Genomic DNA, 22,500 nt, shown 5'->3' on the forward strand with positions numbered 1-22,500 from the left:
GTACTGTCTGCTGTACTGATGATGATAACTGTTATTCTGGAATGTCTACAGTACATCAGCAGTTTTTCATTAAAACATTTTTAGAAGTGCTGTAACACCAAGTTGGTGTCTTTACTTTTCCTGTTCTTGTGTGTAATTCATAAAAGGGAAGCCTGATGTCAAATTATAGATGTTAAAACTGGAAATTATGTAGATATTTCTCTTAAGTGATAGTGACAAAACTGCAGAAAAAGTTGCTGAAGTAAAGAAGAAAATCAATATTACTCCAGCTACAAAATATTTGTCTATTTAGAAACAATAGACAAAGTAATCAATACTATTTTTACACTGAAAAAAGGTATTTGGAAATAATAGTCAAAAATATCAGTACTAATCATTTAAATATATGATTGATATTATTGATAATCAATACATATATATGTATATATATATATATATATATATATATGTATATATATATATATGTATATATATGTATATATATATATGTATATATATATATTTATATATATGTGTATATATATATATATATATATATATATATGTATGTATATGTATGTATATATACTCTCAACGACATCCCCGTTTGGTATCATAAGTTGAAATCCTTTACGCTTTCCGTACTCCTATTGGCTGTAACTCAAGCTACAAATTGATTGACGGCTACAAAAGCCTATCAGAGCACGCGTTGCCTCTGTGCTGGGTGTGGTTAGACGAGCCTCGTTTTTCTTGACTTTTCCGTCCATTTCAGTTCATCGTCACTACCACCATCCTTTTTAACCGGGACAACATGGCTACTACAGCAAGCCGTTACTATAGCGAAGACGGTGGCAGGGCAACGAAAAGACAGAAAACCGACGGAATGGCAACGGTGAGTTGTATTAATGGAAGCTGATCTGGAGTTAGTTTGGGAGTTAGCTTGCGTAACGATTACAGTCACAGGGTTCTGGAGAGAAATGAAGTCATTCAGATGTGCGCAGGGAAAAACCATGTCACGACGCCTCGCGCAGTTCGTTAGCCAGCGTTACTTGAGTATTTGAATGGACCGTTGGTGCATAACTTCTTTTAATGAGCCTTCAACGTTGTACACGACACGTGTGAGGCTGACTGTAACACGTCTGTGGTCGTAAATCGTCCGTATACCTTTGCTGTACAGTTTGAATGGGACCGTTTGAGGGCGGTTTCCCAGCAGGGCCTCACCATCCCGGCTTTGTTCTCCTACCGGTAATGTTAGCCGTGTGCTAACTGCTAGCCATTAGCTAGCCACAGGGTGTTAAGACTGACCAGCTTCAAATCAGCTACCGTTTTATTAGTTTATCGGATTAAAATCAAATATTCGGTAGACGCGGAGCTTAGTGAATCTCTCCTTCAAACAATACACTTAACCTCCGTGCCCTGCAGATATATGGCCACCAAGTCACCCCAGAGTGATTAGTCACGTTATTTAGTTTTAAGACGAGCATGACCTACTTAATGATTCTGTTATCTCTTTGAACCGTTTGTGAAAGTACCCAGCTACTACAGCAAAGAAGATATGAGGCCTGCTTTTTATTTTAGCTCATTAGTTTATACGATAGTCGCCGGAGCTGCACAATTAATCCCACTTGCACTAAAATCGCAATATGGCCAAGTGCGTTATACAAAACTGCAGAACCAAATCGCAATTTTTTTTAAGGAAAAAAACAAACAAAACTATGAGAAATCAGCATTATAATGAAGTACTGTAGTGCTGCATAGATGAACTGGCCTAAATATTGTTTTCCAGATGAAACAAAACGTGCTTGTTTGGTAGAGACCTCATAAATATCACATAATCGATATCTATTTATCCATATTTATTTATTTTATTATTATTGTTGTTGTTGTTGTTGCTGTTAACTTCAGTGATCATGTAAATTGTAACGCAAAACTTCGCAAATCACAATTTCAACTACCTTTTTAAAAAGTCATCCTAAAAATGAAGTGAATCAGCATTTCTTAAAGATTCATATGCGGGGGTGGATGGAACAGTGGGAAAATGTATTTTAAAATATAAAACCATTGGCTATTAAACCGTCTATGGGGTGATGCTTTTTTTTAATTAAACTTGAATTTTGTCAACTCCAGCATACACACAAAAAGTCATAGTATTAAAATGAAGATGTAGAAAATATTTAGGCGAATAATTTTTGTTGCATGAAATCCAAATTATTTAATTAGGAGCATTATCAAAGGGTTTGATTGGTCTGTAACTTAATTTGAGAAATAAATACTGTTATAATGTTGCCTTTCTGCCAATAAAGAGAACTGTTTGTGTGATAAACAAATATTATTTAAAGACATTTAATAAATCATTAGGAAAGTATACATAGTACTAATTTCAAATGCACCTTTAAGTTACTTAAGAGGACTGAGAGTTACGTTCCCTCCATCAGCATAGATGTCAATTCTGGAATATCTGACGGAGCTCGTGTCTCACTGAGTTGACAAAGCCTTACTTTTTTCACCTCAGTGTAGTTGTAGTGAGTAGATAAAAGTCTTTTTAATGCTTTGCGTGTACTTTGTTCCATTAATTACTTTAGACAAAAGGTTTAAAGGGGCTGAAGATATTATTTGAATATAATCTGCTATATTCAAGCAGTCTGCTAAAGTAACAGGTAATTGCAGTATGAAAATCTAATGTAAACCAATGCTTAAGATCTGATTTGACTAAAAACTAATTTCATTACTATATATGTAGATATTCCTTGCCCGAGCCTTTCTGAAAAGGCTGCTAGTGAATGCTGTCTCTTTGTCTGGGTCCGGGATGCTGTGCTCCTTTCTTTTCTGTTGCCACGCCAACTTTTCCTCCCTTGTGGTTTTGTCTGTTTAAACAAATTTGTGGTGTTGGTGTGAAATAGCTTGAGGCTTCTCTGTCATTCAATCATCACGGAAAGGTAGAATCTTGTTGGGCTGCATTACCTATATGATGGATAACGTTTGCTAAAATGCAACAGATGCCCTTACTGTGTCTGAACCAATACCTTTGTGACAGACATGAACAAACTGCATTTTTCTTTGGTCCCCAACCCAAATGATGTGTGTGCTGTTTAAGTGCAAGTATAAGAAAATGTTCATACTGAATGTTTTCTATTATGTTTTCTTCAACACAGGGATACGAAGATCCACACAAGACCCTTCCTTCTGTGGTGGTGCACGTCCGGGGCCTGGTGGACGGTGTCACTGAAGCTGATCTTGTGGAGGCCTTGCAAGAGTTTGGGGCAATCAGGTAGAGTTTTGTGGAAAATAAATAAAAATTTGATAAGCAACTAGCTGCAAATGTGGTGTAGTTGAGCTGATACCATCTATATTTTCAACTGACCCCCTCATTTCTTTTGTTTTTAGCTATGTGGTGGTCATGCCCAAGAAGCGTCAGGCACTGGTGGAGTATGAAGACATGAACGGATCATCCACAGCTGTAACCTATGCTGCAGACAACCAAGTTTACATTGCCGGCCACCCAGCCTTTATCAACTACTCCACTAGCCAGAAGATCTCCAGGCCAGGAGACTCTGATGACTCTAGAAGTGTTAACAATGTTCTTCTGCTCACCATCATGAACCCCATCTACCCCATCACCACGGTAAATGGATTTGTGTCACTATATGTCTCTATACTGAAGTGAGGAGTTTTATCTCATTTTGATAGACAATGATAGGACTTTAATTCATATAGCTTAGTAGTGCCAGTTAATTAATCTGATAGGGTTGCATTGAGTGCCAGCCTGAACAACAGACAGGCGGGTTGTTAAAATGTCAGTGTTGTTGGTGTTTAACAGAAGCCTGATAAAAGTTATGTACTGTGTGCAAATGGGTCATTGTGTTTTTATTTTAGCTTGTAATTTCTTAATGTACTACTCTCCTGAAGGTTGATTCAGAGACATGTTTTTAAACATGCTGCCTAGTTTGAATTCTGGCAGAATTCAATGTGCTAAAATATTCTGGGCTGCCATGCATGCAAGTCATTGCACTGGTCATCACTGGTTCTAGCTTCCTTATTGTCAGGATTTACTGCTTTTCTCTGAACAACTGATTGAGAAAATACCCTATAATGGATGTCAGAAAATAGTCAAGTGTCCATCTGAGAGTCTCCAAAGGTCTTGTTTTGTCCAACCAACAGTCAAAAATTTCAAAATTTACAATAGCATAAAACACAAGAAAAAATAATCAGTATTAATGAAAAATGTTGTTTGTTGCCACCCTAAACTTTTCCAAAAATTTTTGATTGTAGATATTCTGGTTTTTGTCAGTGGTCCTGAGTTCAGAATCAGATTGAGATGCAAAGAGATTCCTAGCAGTACTTCAAATATTCACAACAAACCACATGATGACAGCCTCTACATACCCCTGCAGTTGTTTGCATGCTCAACTGCAGTTAGATTTGCATAATATCATGATAATAATGTGCTCAGTCTGATTCAGCGTTTGCCTCTGTGTAGTTCGTGTGTATATGTAAATTTTTTTTAACTTGGTAAATTTCCATAGGATGTCCTCTACACTATATGCAACAACTGTGGGCCCGTCCAGAGAATCGTCATCTTCAGGAAGAACGGCGTCCAGGCGATGGTTGAATATCCTTCTCCATTGGTGCTATGTGCACTGACATAGGGGTCACAATCTGTTGACTGCTTGTGTTTCTGCAACATGAACATGGTGGATTCTGTGCAAATTCTAACTTTTAATTAACAGACTTGTGGTTGGTGTAGTTTTACGACTAGAACTGGTATCTTATCTGATCTGGTATGTTATGACGGGTTGAAACACCCAGTTTCCCGTTACAAACCATCTTGTTAGACACAGTGTTCTCTGATTAGCTGGCTGGTGCCCTGCATTAGTGTGATAATCTTAAGGTGGCACATACAGCCAAGAATATCTTGCAGGTGCTGGATATTGATCTGCTCAGAAGAAGAAAAACATACCTGCACATTGCTCTTCATCAGGTGAAATGAATTCCTGAGGAAGATCATTTGTTACTGAAGTGTTGTCACATTCCTGTGGAATTACAGAGAGACTGGAGCCAACAAACCAGTGTGCTGAATTTTTTTCATTAAGATAACGTGTCTTGTCCTTAACCCTGTCGCTACGTTTGACTCTGTGCAAAGCGCTCAGCGAGCCAAGGCATCGCTCAACGGAGCAGACATCTACTCTGGCTGCTGCACGCTGAAGATCGAGTATGCCAAGGTACTACTGCAGAACGGGGAACATTCAGTCCTCATGAACAGAATGGGCGTGGTTGGCACAGAACAGCTTGAACACATGCATAATATAATACAGCTAGCACAATAACGCTGCAAGAAATGTTACTTTCTTGTCCAAGTTGTCAGAACACCTCATGACCATGTGATGAGTAAAGTGTAGGTTCTCAAAAATCACAGAAACTCAAAGGTATTCTGCTTTGAAACAATTACAATGCCTTTATTGTCACGGTGTTGTCATGCAAGACCTTAAAACAAACTCAGATGCTTTTCTGCATTAAGTCTTTGTCTGGGAGTTGAAGAAGGACCTCTGCCTTTGAGTCCCTGACAGAGGCTTGATGCTGATATGTGTCAGAGCTCGTTTTAAGGTCTGCCATGACCATGTCCTGACAATAAAGACATTTTAATGGTTCTTAGAGAGTGTCTTTGGGTTTTTCTGTGATTTTTGGGTGCACACATGTCCCTATCCAAAGAGCGCCTCAGACAGCTCAACTCCTACCCCTTGATAAATTGCAGGTTCCAAACACTGTTTTTGCACTTATGCTAACATGTCCCGATCTGAATTTTGTGTAGATGCTGTAGAAAACTGCAGCTGCTCTTCATACCTACACTGAATGCAGCCTTTCTCTATGATAGAAATAGAGGTCCTAAAAGTAGTTCACACTACAGGCTAAATGTATATACAATTTTTGTCAGCCAGGTTGAAACTTTGGCTTCCATATTCTTGCTTGTATTCATATAAGTTGTATTTCCTCCTCAGCCGACTCGCCTGAATGTGTTCAAGAATGACCAAGACACCTGGGACTACACGAACCCAAACCTGGGAGGCCCAGGTAAAACCTTAACCACCTGAACTCATTCCTGAGTATTTGCTGAGCGCCACACATGCTTTTGTAGCTTAGAAGCCTGATACTGTTAAGCACCCTTACTGCCACTGTGAGGAGTTTTAGCAAGCGGGCTAAGTGGGAAAATGAAGGCAACACCCTTCATTGATAATGCTGCTAAATAGATTTTAAACATTTTTTCATTGTATAATTTGGGAAGCGCTTGTGTGGCATTATGACTGAAGTGTTGCTTTGGGTCTTATCACCTCTTAATACACATTGTGGTCAGGGTCCATGGGCAGGAGTGAAAAGTTATGGAAAATCAGGTGCATGATGTGAAGAATATGCAGATAAGAAGGCACGATCTAACAGCAAAAATCATGGGTGTCAAAATTTTAGTGTGAGATCAGAAGTGTTGAATGAATACCCACAATTCCACCCAAACGTTTTAAAGCTTACATGTTGAATTCTGCCGTGTGTGGTGGGGATGGCAGGAGCACATTTGCAGACACCAGACGACTTGCAACATAAACAGTCCTTTTCAAGTACAACTGGTCAATTTATTGGATTGTTAATCATGTTTGAGCACCTGAGCTGTAATTATTACAGATGGGAACTTCCTCCCTTATGACCTTGTTTGCATACCTTCATAGCTTTGGCAGGATGTCACAAAGTTCTTTAGTTCACCTGGTGACGTCATTGCCAGTAACAATCCAGTGAACCACATACAGAACATTTGACTCTTGTATATCAGGCTGAGCTACACAGCTGAGAAATTTATCACGATGAAATGTTTAATTCGAGTCTGTTGATAATTATTGTTGTTTTTAGTGAAATTCTTTTAATATAAACCAGGAGAAAAGTTGAATTTAGCCACTTTAAAACCTTGAACTACATTTTGCTTGCACTGTACACAGTTTTTGGATGTCGGTCAGAGTTAAAAGAAAAACAAAACAATTTTTAAAACAAACTGCCATACTGGTGAGCTGACCTGTTCTTTTTATTAACAATTTCCTCACTGTCTGAACTCGTTTTCTCTGCGCTGTTTCTCTTTGTCTGTCACATGTCAGTGGCGCAGACCAGTCAGTACACCTGTTCAATGACTGACTGTCAACGTGTCACTTCTTGCACACTCCATTATCAATAGATAAGAATGGGTGTTTATGATCCAATGGAAAGGAAGGAAAAGCAGCCCTGAGGCTGAAGACGAGAAGTATCATTGTCTGATGGATATGCTGCTGAGTGACACGCATTTCTTGCGTCTGAGGAATCCTGTTTACATATTTTTGTCATGAGGACACAAACCTGTTACGTGCAAAGTTTTCTCTTTGTCTGCATTTGCTGTTCCTGCCTTCCTCACCACACCTGTAAATTTTGAGAGTTTTTGGGATCTCTTTGGGTAATTAACTCAAAGTTGAAAATAATCACACTATTATTAACATTTAGGGCTGGGTATCGTTCATAGATTTCCAATGCCAATACCTCGAATTTGATAGATTCCTGAATGAAACTTGTTTTGATGCAACTTGAATAAAAATAAAATACAAAACAAAAAGAAAATTGCACTTCACATTATGGTACTGGTAACAGTAACTGATGGAAAATCTACATGGTATTAAACTATACAAATATAAATAATTGTCAAAGGGAAGATTAATAACAGTAGTCTGCCTAAAAAGGAGAATGACTGTAGGTGATTTTTGTGGTACTGGGAAATAGTGACAGATTGTAACAGATTGTGTGAGCTGCTAGCCCATCTCTGACCTTCATGCATTTCTCTACTGTTCCTAGTCTGTCTGTAAACAACAACATGCTTACCGTCAGAAAAGGTCTCTGCTTCGGTCCAGTTTCGCTGCACCGGCAAGCTAATAAGTGGCGCTTAGTTATCTGTGCAGATCATTGGTGCGGATAAGTAGTTGGCATTACAAAAACAAATAGTGTTCCCTCTGTTTAGTTTTTTTTCCCACATGCAATTGCTGTGTGTAATGGAAGGCAATAAAGCACCAGTATTATGAGATAGGTTTTATGCTTATTTGATCACAAACATTAAGATTTACTCTGTATGTATTGAAATTTGATGCCAAATGACGAGGCGTTTTTCAGTGCTCGATAGGGTCGAAGCAATTCGGTCAGTTCCAGAAAAGTATCAAAAGTTCGGTACCCAGCCCTACTAACAGCTCAGGCAACATGTATTTCAACTTTGACTTTAAAGACAAGTCACTGGAAACGAATTTCTTTGCCACCCAGACTGATCCTGGTCTTTTCCACTGTTGTTTGACTTCTTCTATTTGGTTGTTTGACAACAACTGGTAAACTTCAGTATGCTGTTGGTGGGATTTTCTGTCCCATTCAGTGCAGCCAAAAAAAAGTTCAGTATAAAAATAATACCTATATAAGTGACCACCTGTTGTAACCAAAGTGTCAGACAGTTGGCCTCATTTGTAACTGATATTTTGAGGTGTTTTTCTTTTTTTTTTTTCCTTTCTTTTTTTTTGTCTGAGAAGTGAGAGCAGAGGCATGGACCAGCATCAGTAGACACTATCTGTAACTTCTTATCTTCTCCTAACAAATGGGTGATCTCAGCAAGTCCAAAAGAACATGCACAGGAATTTGTGCTAAAAGGGAGAGACAGATACATGCTGATAACATCACCACTCAACAACCACCATCTCAAGTATCCACTTCCTCAGTGAGGACACAACCACTATTATACAGAGGGCCAAATGTCCCCTGAGACACATGGGAACAAACTACAAGACACCACCCACTCAACATGACGATGTAGGACTGATTTTACCACTTACTCTTCATCTCCGAGCCACGAAGACAACGCACACCTCTAGAGGGTGGGGAGTTTTGGGCACCGAGCTACACTTGGGCCCTCCCCCCTTTACCTCTTCTTCCTTTCTCACCCATTTTGAGACACACTGAAGCAGGCCAAAGCTTGCATCTACCACCAAATGGAGACTGATACCAGAGAAGACACTGCATCCACCCAAACAGAAGGTAGTGACTGACAACTCGCACTGATACTAACCAGTCAACCAAGATCACATTTTTTTTAAAAAGCCTCAGCCCTTCCTGTACTGTTTGGGCCGAGTTTCCCATCACGCGTGTCGACACGAAAACAACACATTCAAGCAACACATTGTCTGACACTCGCTGACGGCGTACCAACTGATCCAATAGATGACTCACACCCCCTTCCCCCCCATCAGTCACACTGGAATCAACACAAGACAACTGATGAAGACAGAGACACTGCTGACAACACCATCAAGCACACTCAGAGCCCAGTCAGGCCTATTTTTGGTTTATGTATTTCCTCCCACATGGAATTTTCTCTCTTGCTCTTTCTCCTCATCTACTCATCTTTCCCCCCCTCTGATTTTCTTACTACATGCATCCCTGTTTAGCTATCCCTTTTTTCTGAGTGCTTAATATTTTAAAGTCTCTAGAACCTGTGTAACGCCTTCCATGTGATGCAGGTTTGGCAATTTGCGGCTAAGAGGAGCCAGCTTCCCAACTGAAATGTTCTCTATGGCAGTGGGCGCCACTAAGCGGACTATTCCATAACGGAACAAAAGACGGAAACGCCAGCCAAACGGCCAACCAACCCACCCAATGGGGCGTTTGATAAAACCAGGACTGGATCCTGAGGTGGAGAGTTGTTTCCCCAAAAGAGGAAATGGATAAGAGTATGGGATGAAATGAATTGAGTGGAGAGTGGTGGAACTACTGCAGCAAATATCTTCCTCCCACTGTTTGTAAGCATGCAGTAAGTAAATCGAGACCCTCCTCAGGGAACATAACTGCACAGCACCACATGACTCCCAACGCCCAGCACCCAACATCGCCACACAAGACTGACATGACTCCAGTTTTTTCCCTCATACAGGCTTAATGTTTCTCTTTCTGGAAGAGGGTGATGGTTGTGGTTTTGTTGGGGCCTGCATTTCTAATGTCACTCAAACCTACTGTATGTCTGTTCGCTATGTCTTGTCGCTCCCTTTGTTGGCAGTTTACAGCCGTCAGGACTCTATTATGTGTGGTTCCCTGGACTTGTGTGATAGTTTCTTGGGGAATTAAATCATGTTTTTAATCTGGAAAAAGGGTGTGAACTTTATTTTAATTCATGTAGGATGTGGCTGACCTGTGACCAAACCCTGATTATTACAAAGCGGCACCTACCTGTAAAGCCAGGAGAGCCACAATGGCCGCTTGTGTCCAAAATTTATTTACAAGCTGCTTTTTGATATTTTTGTTGCCAAATTGCTTTTAGAATCTGCATGAGCCTGGTTGGTCACCTGCAGAGGTACCAAGCCATCCGCATTTCATAGTCAATTTTTGTTTTAATTTATCCTGAAGTATTTCCCAGATGAGGACAGACAGCTGTCATGAGTGGTTTTACTGCACTCTCCTGACATTTAACTGGGGTAATTTCACACTTGCCCAGGAAGAAAATGTACCTTTGATTAACCTGGCTTCCATTCTGATTGTGTATGATTATTGTGTACCTGTACAGATGGTGATGCAGATGGCAATGGGAGCAATGCAGGTGTGTGTGAGCGTATAAACTTTATATTTAAATTTTAGCCATTTGTGATACTTATCCAGAGTGACTTTGTTTGATATCCTTACCCTGTTCACTTCCTAGATCATCAGCATCCACCTCATGTTTCCCATTTCCTTGTGTTCCACTTTATATGCTAAAGGTTTTCCTCTGGATGTTTTCTGATTAAAAGCTTGTGTTTTAGGCTAATTTCCATACAACTAGGACTGTCATAATTCCTCAACTCTCAAGTAACTCCATTTCTAAAAATCTTAAAAGCTTCATTTGATCCATACAACGATGTACAACACAGTAGAGGTGCAACAGAAAGGCAGGTCTGCACTGCAGATTAAATGTAGCAATCAGATTATACAAAACAATTTCACTGCTGCTGTTATGACTATTTAAAGTTATAATTCCTTAAATCTCAATGCAGTTGCAGTGAAAAAATGAGACAGATACACACTGCATTTGCAAAACTGTGAGACAGGGCCTTATTTAAAAGGAGGGGTGATTTCCACTCACGCCTCCATTGGAGAAAATCCTGCAGGCTGTGACTTTTGGCATGTCTGTGAGAAAGTGGGCAGACTTGTCCTTCTAGAAATAGATCATGAGATTGTGATATTTATCATAACTTCAGTGATATCGGCTGCCTTCGCTGCAACTCAAAGTTCTGCTCGTCTCTCCAGTGCAGCTCTGTGTCTTTGCCTGTCTGTGACGCAGCTTTCATTGTTGATTGGCTATTACTCATAACATCTAACCAAACAGGTAGTGTTGTGAGAGGGACATTGAGTGAGACTAGTATTATAGTGCAAAGTGTATAATTATTAGGGGTGTCATGATTCTCCAAATCCATAATTCAATTTGACTTTTGATTTTCTTTTCCTTTTTTTATAGCACTGATCTTTATTGTTAGACTAAGTTTTGATTTGTAAAGATCAACAGATAATTGTTTTTTTTTACCCTGACAACTCTCATTTTCAGAAGTGTAATCTCTGAATTCTTTTGGGGTTTCTTTTTTCTTTTTTTTCCCCTCCAGACATGCTGTAGACTGGTGTGGAGAGGAAAAAACTTAACTGCCTTTAATTTAGTTTAAGATCATAATTGTGACACCTCTAATGATTGTCTATTATATGTATCATAATAAATAATAATTCAGTCTAGTATTAGTAGCATATTGTAAAGTATTTTAAAACTCCTACTTTTTCTAAAAAGAAAACCAGTTTGTTGCTCATTTTAAAAGACTTGTCCCCTTTTCTCTTCTGTAGATTTACTGCTGCTCTTCAATAAAGCAAATCTATTATTCAACTACTCAATTAATCAGTGGAATAATCAGTAGACTACTCACTAAACAAAATAGTTGATAGCCGCAGCCCTTTGTAGAACGTAATATCAATCTTGCCATATTTTACATCCCCATGCCTCCTTTCCCATTTCCCTAAACAAACTTTAAGACAGACGACGATCGATCACTGATACCGTCAGCTACTTGGTTTGATTGTTGTAGCCTGTCTGGAGTGTAATGTGGGTGGGTTGTTTTCATGTCTGTGCTGGTTTGACTCTTTCAGGCAAGATGATCAGTCTTGAAATGCATGCGTCTGTCTCAAGCACTAATTTTTGATTCAAGCACTTGATAAAGTTACCCTGGCAAGCTATTTATCTACTTATGGTATGCAATCTGTTTGGCACCTGAATGTCAGTGTACCATGATGCCATATCTTAAATGCTCAGGCATCCCATTGTCATATAGAGATTGCAGCCAGTCTTGTTTCCAGTCTCTTGTCATACTTATCTGTTCCTTTTTGTTTCTCTACCTTTCTCCTCTTCTTTTGTCTTCCTCTTCTTATAGATGATGTGAATGCCAACCCCAACAAGCGCCAGAGACAGCCTGCTCTGCTGGGCGACCACCCTCCAGAGTATGGTAAGACTCTCACACCCCAAAGAACGAGAAAACTTCATCTGTCCTGCACTCTCTAATGAATACTGATGTTTATTCCCAGAGATATGTGGTGTAGACCTTGATTATTTAACCTAAATACATCATGTTCAATAATCTAGAGTTTATAAATAGGTCTTCCACACAGTGGCAGTTAAGTGGTGCTCTGTGACAACGAATCTACATGTGTTGTATTTATGATAAAAGGACCAAGCAGTGACCATTTTCAAGACCAACAGTTCACTTGGCCGTCTTTGATTAGTAGTTAATTTCAGTTCTGTCTCATTCTTCAGGAGGTGGTTACCATGGCTACGATGAGAGCTATGGATCTCCACCCTATGAGGGTCGCCGCATGGGTCCACCAATGAGAGGGCGTGGAGGAAGAAGCTACGGGCCCGGCTACGGGCCCCCTCCTCCTCCTCCTGGCGAGTATGGCGGCCACGCCGAGTCCCCAGTTGTCATGGTGTACGGACTGGACCCCCTCAAGATGAACGCCGACCGTGTCTTCAATATCTTTTGTCTCTATGGCAACGTAGAGCGGGTCAGTATCTGACTGTGTGTGTGTCTCTTTCTGAACAGAACTGAAAGTTTTTCTGAATGCAACATGTAAAGCTGCAAGATCTCAATCAGATAAGCATCCATGAGGAAAAAACAGACTGTTTATACAGATAAAGAATAACAGCCCCACCTACTGTCACATGACACAAAATGTTGAACAGTCAGTTTGTCTTGTAGACAAAAAACACAAAAGAGCTCTTTCAAAGAGCCCTTTTGACATGAAATAAAGGGGTAAACACAGGTGTTGCCGTTTAGATCACAGTCAGTGTGTTTCTTGTGCATGTTTGGTCACTGGAAAGGTTCTGCTGCACTAAATGGAACTGGACCTTAATTGGTTTCATTTGTATTTCAATGCAATATGTTTTACATTTTAAAGAGAAAGTTTAAAAATACATATTGTGCAGAATATGCATGTGAAGAAGCAAATCACTATTTGTTGCAGGTGTTGGCCTCGTCCTCTTAAAGGAGTTAGAAAACTACATTTTTAATTGTTGTTCTTAGAAAAAGGGGTTTTATGTCTGATTCATCATTTAGATCTCATCTATTTTTTACTGTGGGCAGCAATTGTCATGTTTCTATGAATAGCTGCTCTTAAAATAGTAATAGGTTTTTAATCCCTCCCTTTCTTACTTGCCATGCATGTTAGAGAGACAGTTCACCCCGTAACCAAAAAATACATATTTCTCTTCTAACATACTTTTGAAAAACTTCAAACTAGTGTTTCTTTCCAGAAATCATGACCTGGTTTTGAGCAGTTTCATGTAGGAACTGTTTCTAGTGAACTACATCCACCAACTGTATCATTTCACAGAAAGAAGTGTGTATGCCAAAGTTTGTTTTTTTTGTTTTTTTTGTTTTTTTTGGCACTTTTGAGCACCACAAGCAGATTATCTATTTCAGTTATACTGGAGAGAAGGCAGACATCTTTATGTGAAACTCACATCAAGATTATCTAGATAGATAAACGCCACTACAGGTGTTGGAAGAGTAGGAATCTTTGATTTTGGGAAGAACTGTCCTTATAAATAAATAAATAAATAAAAAATTAGAAAACACTTTAAAACAAGAATGAATCTATTTTTCATGTGACATGGGTGGAGCTTTGCTGCATTTTGAAAGAGAGAAATATTTATTTGATCTATCCATAACCACACACACACACACACACTTGCTCCAAGCTGTCACCTAAAGCAAAACATTTTATCTGAGTCAGTCTTTGGTGAAAGGCGGGGCTGTACTGTGTCGAAGCAAGCTGGTCAATCCTGTCTGGTGTCTCTCTGCCTCTCTGTCTCTGCAGGTGAAGTTCATGAAGAGTAAGCCTGGGGCAGCCATGGTGGAGATGGGAGACTGTTATGCAGTGGACCGCGCCATCACTCATCTCAACAACAACTTTCTCTTCAGTCAGAGGATGAATGTGTGGTGAGTTCAGCTTGTCAGGTTACAAAAACATCTCTTTTGTCCCTATCAGTACACTTCTGTAGGATATTGGAGCTACTGAAGCCTTGTGCAAATGAGACCAATTAGTTGCACTCAAGTGTTGGGTGATGAAGGTGTCAAAGTAGACAAACTGCCACCTGCACAGTTAAAGCTACAAGCAACTTCATGGCCATTTTTTAAAATAAAAATGTAGAGAAAAACAGTTACAATAATTATTTGATTTATTTCGAACATTAAAAAAACAACAAAACAATAATAAAATATACATGAAGAAAATAAAAGGCAAAATCAAATGTTCAGACTGTGATTGAGCAATATAAATTTCATGTTCAAAAAGCAGCAGCAGGAGGAAGCAACATGCTTGTCTCGTTCTACCTTTATTATACTAATCATTAATAAATGATTGACCACAGAATCAGCCTCTCCTCCCCAGCGTTCATCACCACTAAACTAAAACACTGTTTAAGTCCTTTTCATACTTAATCAGCAAAACTTCAATACGAAGAAAAGGAACGACATTCAGAAACAACAGCATTACCATTAATGTGTTTTACATTTCCCTTCCTCATTCATGCACCTCTCAAAATATATATTTTTACTTCTTTTTGAACTGTGATATTTTTAACTTCTTCCCCCAGTGAGTTCCACAAAATCACCCCTCAAATTGATATGCCACAAACTTTGAAGATATATTTCCATTTTTAAGTTAAACCCGTCTGTTATTAACATTTTTGTATGATGCCAGGAAGCAAGTTCTTTCTTGCTTTGTACATTTGTTTGTGCAGCCTTTAATTCCACCAGATCCCTGAAGTTCGATGCATCTGCCATTAAAAACAGATTGTCAGTGTGTTTACAATGTCCAGCGTTGTTTACTATCCTTATAGATCTTTTTTGTTACCCTTTGCCTCATATAAAACTGCTTTGTAGGGCATCAGAAGTGACTCTGGCCTCTGCTGGTGTCCTCCTGACCTCTTAATGAAAATGTAATTTTAATGCTGACAATCGTCCCTCCCTGCAGCGTGTCCAAGCAGCAAGCCATCGTTCCTGGTCAGTGCTATGAGCTGGAGGATGGCACGAGTAGTTTCAAGGACTTCCACGGCTCAAGGAACAACCGGTTCACCTCACCAGAACAGGCGGCCAAAAACCGCATTCAGCACCCGAGCAACGTGCTGCACTTCTTCAACGCCCAGCCAGACGTCACACCCGAGGTTTTCTCTCAGGTCTGTAGAAGGAGGACATTTAAGGGTTGTATGAGCAGTGAGATGTTTTTCACCTGTAGCTTTTTTAATAAAAAGAAAATGCTGGTGACTTTGTGTCAATTAATGTTAAAAAAGCTGAATATTTCTTACCATAGCAGATCAAAGCTTAGAACAGTTTTGTGTACATATTTAAGTGCTGCTGTGTATGCGGTTCTTAATAAATGTTCTTTCCACAGATTTGTGAAGAGATTGGTGTCAAGTGCCCTGTCAACGTCAAAATGTTCACAGGAAAGAGTAAGCTGCTTTGATTCTGCTTATTAAGAGATGCTTGTGTCTTTTAAACAGTTAACGACATGTTAAACATTTAACATCAAATGTGGCTGCTGTTAACATCTGGAATCACTCAACAGAACTAAAGGCAACGAAGACACATTTGACACATCTGCAAGGGGCTCCGTGAAGAGTTTTCAGATTCATTCATTTAAATTATCACAATAACAGAAACATTTTAAAATTATATATCTCTATCTTTGCAGTACATTTTTCTTGTGGAGTTCTTTCACATAACTAAGTACAACTGTGTAGAAAAAAAATAAGCTACATCAAATTATTCCACAAACATGAGAAGGTCCCCAGTATATTTTCTATCTTGTAAGGGGTCCTTGTCTGAGAACTTCTGCCATAGCCACCTGAATCAGGAGCTGAAACATTGTTTTAGAATTTAGGTGTTTAAGAACTTATCAGTCCTGATTAATGCAGAGGAATGTTTAAGTGTTTTTGTTTAAAATGAATCTTAAAGTACATCTAAGATCTGCACACAGTGATGTTTCTGTATCCGGAGGGTGTGTTGTAACTTTGAGTCCTCTGACCGTCAGGTGGTGCAGCTCCCAGTGACCGCAGTGCTTCAGGTCTGCTAGAGTGGGAATCCATCAACGACGCCATGGAGGCGCTCGCCATGATGAACCACTACCAGATGAAGAACGCTGGTATGTTTAAGAGACACTGAGACAATGAGTCTCTGTGCATCTGATCCATGAAGTTCAGTTGAAGTAACTCATGACCTTAGAGACTTTTCGATCACGCTGCACATCGTTTCTGATGCTTTACACGGATCAGCTAGATTATTTCAAGTGAGATTTCATGAGGTACTTAGTCATAATCAGTGTCAGTGGATAAAATGATGGTGAAACTGCTTCAAGTAAACTCCAAGTAAACATTCAACACTGTCATCATTACAAAGTATTGACAAGAATGTGGACTTGCACACTTTGTTGTCCTACACACAGATTTATGTGTTGCATGCATGCAGATAAGTAGGATTATTGAAGTTGGAGGTGATGTTGCATTTATATTCAGTTATATAGTTTTGACAGAGTTTTGAGTATTTTGAACAGGAGCAGGTATATTCTAGGTCTAAGATGTAATCATCATTATTGGTTGAAATTAGAACCAAAATATATGCTCACGTTTATTTTTGCTGAATGTTTTTGTCTCCTCTCTCTCTCTCCTTCTAGCTGGTCCTTACCCCTACACCCTCAAACTGTGTTTCTCCACCGTTCAGCACGCCAACTGAGTGCGCCTCTGTAGCCAGGAAGACTAAGATCGGTCCACCATTCCCATGTTCTTGTGTACTTAGACCATGACTGCTTGCAACACACCTGGGGAGAATTGAATCTGAAGAACAAAAAGTCAGACTTCAAAATAAAACCTTTCACAACGTAAATGATCCCTTAAATACAAACTCTTCGTGTGAACAGACTGTACAAATGCTACCAGGCATTTCAATTTTTTGATATTTATACCCCAGGTGTGGTTTATAGAGTATCAGTTCCTGTATGTCTTCAATATTAAGTTGTCCTTTTTACTTTTTGTATTATGCTTATTAAGTAACCTGATGTGAGAAAGCATATTTGAAAGAATTGGTTTTATGCTCAGGTGGTTCAGCGGCCGTGGACAACATGGTTTTGTAAAAGATTTGACTTTTTATTATAGCTCACTTTTTTCTTTTTGTGTTATTTTAATTGCTACGTATTCAGTGCAGCGTCTCCATGTCTGATATACAGATGGAGAAATGTTTTGTTCTAAGAAAATAAAAAAAAAAATCTATTTAAAGTTGAGGTTGTTGTGCCTTCCTTTGTGAGTTTTCTGTTTTGTGTGAAGTGAGTTTCTGTCAGTTCTGTCAATGTCTTTGACCTCAGTCGGCTAAACTTTAACTGCTTTCAGGCTGACTGTCTCCAGCTGAGCTGAAGCTGCATCTCAAATTAAAAACTTCAGTCATTTTAAACAGGTTTTAGTATGAAGTGTTTTCACACTGGGAATGTGACAAAAATATGCTTGAGCAAGAGATGTTTAACATCCTGCCCACATTTAGGAGTCAAAGTACTGAAAAAATGTCTAAATCAACTGTTGGGGGTTTTTTTTGTTTTTTGTTTTGTTTTTTATGTGCTTTAATCTGCTTTATTTTTCCTGTGCTTTTGCACAAATTTTGTTTCAATTGTGAAAACCATTGTAGAGAAATCTTACTTTACAGGTCAGGCATAGACAATGTAAACCTGCCCCCTTTGTTATTATGTTTTTAAAATCCTGCCCCTGACAACTACCCCTCATATTATGATTTTAAAAATTTAATAAATTAATAAAACTAATACTGTAACTAATAAGTAAACTAGAACTTAACATTTTTTACCAATAAAAAAATAGACAAGCAAACACTCAAAACTTAAATTAAGCTTAATTAAAATTGAAATAAAAGCTAATGAAAAATACAAAATGGTAGATTAGCTAACAGAATCAGAAATACTCAATTGTACTTGGATGAAAAACAATCTAATACATATGAATAAAGTAACAAGGTGTATAAAAATATGTGAAAAATGTATATTTATATATGCAGTCTACCAAAATATACACAGACAAAATGGAAATAATGGATAATAGAACAAAATGTACAATAAAGGTATGTGCTTTATTTTCCCAAACAGTCATACACTTATTATACATATATATTGTATATAATAGAATAGAGGTAGAGATTTAGATTAAGAATTATATTAGAATATATATTTATATATCAGTGTAAACAGAAATGCTGCATGACAGCAGTAGACAGTTGAATTATTGCAGAGTAACTGCACTGTTAAATTATTACACAGGATTATATTGTCAGTCAGCAGAGACCTGCAGCATAAATACATGACAGTTAACTTCTTCTGACTTCTCATTCATGAAGTACAGTAAACGTGTGTGCGGAGATATTAATAACATCACCACAGAAAAACTTCACCGTCTCAAATACTAACACTAAACATATCAACCGACACTGTCAGTAACTATTGAAAAACAATCACCATGTGGAAACGTTTTTATTTACGTTCCAATATTAATTCTGATCGAAAACATTTTTATTTCCACAGTTCGATGAGGGGAAAGCGCGGATGCAATCCCCCACTAGCACAAATTATGCAGTCTTCTTTCCCGCGTGGAGAATCCGCAGGTGTCAGCAAAGTCGCGGTGCAATGACTGAGCCTCTTCCTGGAAGAATCACCTTCATGATCATGATATCTTCTCTGCCAGGTAAGTATGACCGCTGCGGGTCAGAGACCGGGTGGTGGTTCACGCACATACCATCCTGACTGATGGTGCTGACAATCTGTAAATCACCAGAACCAGAAGGTTTAGAAGATTGTGTGAATCTGCAGACGTTTAATACAGAAAAAAAAAGTTACAAACACTTTAGTACTAAAGCTGATAACGACTTATAAACATTTCACGTTAAAAAAAATAATAATATATTAATAACGTATATTCCCCCATCATGCACTGCAGTAACCCCACATCAAAAGTTAACCTAAAATCATGGGCTGTATGTATAATACCCCACATCCACATTTAAAAGTCAGAAAATAACAAAATACACAAATCATCACATTTTTTCCCGTCATATTACAACACACAACTGATTGACCGCTACTGCCACCTGCTGTCCTGGAGGTGAACGACGATCACTGTTCTGCTCGAATAGGATCTGAATGTGCTGTAAAGTGTGATGCGAATACAGTTCACCACAAACTACAGCCTTCAAAATGATCCTGCAATGAATCAAATTGTTTTAACTAAAATATTATAACCTTCGTGCAGGGAGCATTTATTGTAGGACTGTGGTATTTGACTGGTAGTTTTAGCTAGTTGTACCTAATAAACTTGCAAATGGTTGCAGCCTGCATACGCTGTACCTCAAGAAAAAAGTTTTTATAACTGAAAAATGTACACGTCCTCACACTAGATTAAAATATGCACTTATGGGGAATCAGTACAAGGAATTATTTCTTTCATGTTGTTCACTTGTTTCTTTTCTTTCTTTCTTTTTTCTTCATCTCAGAATATTCTATTTGGCTTTGTTTTCTCTTTTATGTGTACAGTTTGTCGTTACATATTTACAAAAATATGAGAGTAAGGATAAGAAAGGTCTATGGTGTAAAACCTAATAATTATTATATTCTTTTTTTTTTTTCAATTACAAAAGCCCAAGTAGTCTCAGTATATTCAAGTCAAAAAGACAAACAAAATGAGGGGAGAAAATGTATGAATTATGAATTATGTGATTTTGCAAGTAGTAGAATCAAACTGACTTGCTGTGGAGAAGTAAAGAGGCCAAACAATACAAATGTGCAGAAAAGGGGAGCAGTACACATCAATGTCCTTCTGCATCTCCATAGAATCCTTGAAGTGATAAAAGCGATTACTTTAAATCTCACTTTCTTAACTTTATTTGTAAGTCTGAATCTTTTGTAATCTCTTTCTGTCTCTCCAAAGTTACTTATTTGAATACTTCAGCAGCTGGATTACTACATGGCACAACTTTTCAAACTACGGATATATACGTAACCAACACGCACGCTACTTCACTACATTAGTGACACTTCCTAATAATTTCGGATAGTACATAAGAGAACAAATGTTTTCCATTAACCAGTAAGAAGATTTGCACCGTTCCTGGAAATACTGCAATACTGGGTCGATGCGTGGAGTGGACGGAGCAAGCCCCTATTCCATCTCCCTGTTCCAAAAATCAATTTAATATATGGTCCCCGGGTAGAGGACGTATCAGATATTAAACTGATAAGAACAGATACTACACTTGATCTTAGCCAAAAGGCCGAGAAGCGATACTGATCATACGTCAGAGGGAAAAGGGTCATTCTCTGCGCCGTCACTCTCACTGACGGTTTGAATTTGTGATTCAGTAACAGTCAGACTCGATGAAACAGAGTCATGTAAGACAACACAGACTAAACGAATGACAGGAAAGAAGTGGCAGCAAAACGCGTCCTTTTAACCGCGGATGTTTTATCTGTTCACGTCCCGGTCCGACAATAGACCGAGCACCGCGCACTCTAGTGGACAAAACGGCGAATTACACCCTGCAGTCTGCTGCTTGTGGTCTATATTCCTTATGCAATTTAAAAACTGCAGACCTGGTCCTGCACTTCAGATAGATGCAAATATTTCAAAATATATGTTCTTACTTTAAAAACAGGTACAAATCAAAACTAAAATTAATTTAGTTGCATGTCCGTGCGCATCCTCGAGCGAACCACCAGTCAAACCTCCCGTTAACTCCTGTCTGAGGACTGCTGTCTCTGTCATTTGTATAATTAAATTAACACTAATTAAACAATATTTATTTACTTTAAATGTTAAAAGGAATTATCGTTTTTAAACGCTTTGTAGCAGAACCAACACTTGTGTTGTTTACAAAAAGGGAAATATCCCCAGAGGCTGTCAGAAACAGCCGTCATTAATGTGTTGACGTTAAGTAGTCAATTAGTTTCGCGACAAAAAAAAAAACATCTGCACCCTTGACGTTTGTTGTTGTCATTAGACGCTTTAAAGGAAGTAAATTATCTTACTTAAGACAGCTGTTTGGTCCTGAGACGTTGCCTGAGGTTCATTCTTTGTTGTCCTGTCTGTCCTGTTATGCAAAGAAGAGAGACGGTTCAGGTAGTTGAGGACTGTGTGCAACTCCACTGAAAAACAGTAAAAGAAAATGTTAAAGTTCATATTTAAAAAGAAAACATTCAGAGGGTGTGTTGGTTGCTTAAACAGTATTTTATTGTTTATTGTAACCCTAACCCACAAGACAGTTAATTCTGACATTATTATGAGCTGTTAAAATAAATGTATCAATCAAAATTTGCTTTCGTTCAGGACACCAAACCTTAGATATTTCCGGCACGTTATCATCAAGTTTAATGATCTATAATACGGTCAGCTACAGAAAGCATGTCACATTAAACTTAATTCAACATCAAATGTACATAAAATAAACTGCAACATTTGCAAACATCCATATCATGCATAGGATTAAAAGGTCTCTGGGCAGGTTGACATAAAGATACTCCTATTATAATTCATACAAGTTCAAAATATGATAAATACTGAAGGCAATCATAAAGATACACATTTTGATCATACACCAAACCCTATGCAGCCAAATGTATTGTGGTTCACTGCCCAAGACTTTTAAGTCCTATTTATGAAGAGAACTAATTGGTTTTAAGTCTCACTTTATCTTATTTGCCTGATCCCAGCACCCTGATCATCTCATGCTGAGATCAGACAAGATCCCAGCATGAGATGCATAAATAAATAAATAAATAAATAAATAAATAAATAAATAAAGGATTCAGGTATAGCATATTTTGAATGCCTCATCAGTGAGTAGATTTCTAATATGAGTCAGCAATCTCAAGCTTAACAGTATGGCTCATCTGAGTGTGAAT

The 22,500-nt window shown here is 38.5% G+C and overlaps 1 protein-coding gene and 2 non-coding genes across 4 annotated transcripts; 1 reads left to right on the plus strand and 2 right to left on the minus strand.

Annotated features, from left to right (window-relative positions):
• Positions 1-721: 721 nt before the first annotated feature.
• LOC146328527 (heterogeneous nuclear ribonucleoprotein L-like) lies at positions 722-17,824 on the plus strand. 2 transcript variants are annotated; one of them, XM_084717568.1, is made up of 14 exons: positions 722-871; positions 3,132-3,247; positions 3,364-3,601; positions 4,503-4,588; positions 5,102-5,198; positions 5,973-6,045; positions 10,562-10,594; positions 12,438-12,509; positions 12,818-13,065; positions 14,380-14,501; positions 15,538-15,739; positions 15,955-16,012; positions 16,594-16,704; positions 17,233-17,824. In XM_084717568.1, exons 1-14 carry the CDS (start codon positions 791-793, stop codon positions 17,289-17,291), a joined length of 1,596 nt encoding a protein of 531 aa, XP_084573694.1. In that variant the 5' UTR covers positions 722-790; the 3' UTR covers positions 17,292-17,824. The 2 variants fall into 2 exon arrangements, with proteins under 2 accessions (XP_084573694.1, XP_084573695.1); XM_084717569.1 differs by lacking the exon at positions 10,562-10,594.
• A 1,313-nt stretch (positions 17,825-19,137) lies between these two features.
• Positions 19,138-19,299, minus strand: LOC146328528 (U1 spliceosomal RNA). Its single transcript, XR_014770063.1, has one exon. It is a non-coding gene; the product is annotated as a U1 spliceosomal RNA (small nuclear RNA).
• A 1,395-nt stretch (positions 19,300-20,694) lies between these two features.
• LOC146328529 (U2 spliceosomal RNA) lies at positions 20,695-20,885 on the minus strand. The gene has a single exon (XR_014770067.1). It is a non-coding gene; the product is annotated as a U2 spliceosomal RNA (small nuclear RNA).
• Positions 20,886-22,500: the final 1,615 nt, after the last annotated feature.

Source organism: Lutjanus erythropterus, chromosome 4, assembly GCF_056507025.1.
Source record: "Lutjanus erythropterus isolate fLutEry1 chromosome 4, fLutEry1.hap2, whole genome shotgun sequence".
NCBI lineage: Eukaryota > Metazoa > Chordata > Actinopteri > Lutjaniformes > Lutjanidae > Lutjanus > Lutjanus erythropterus.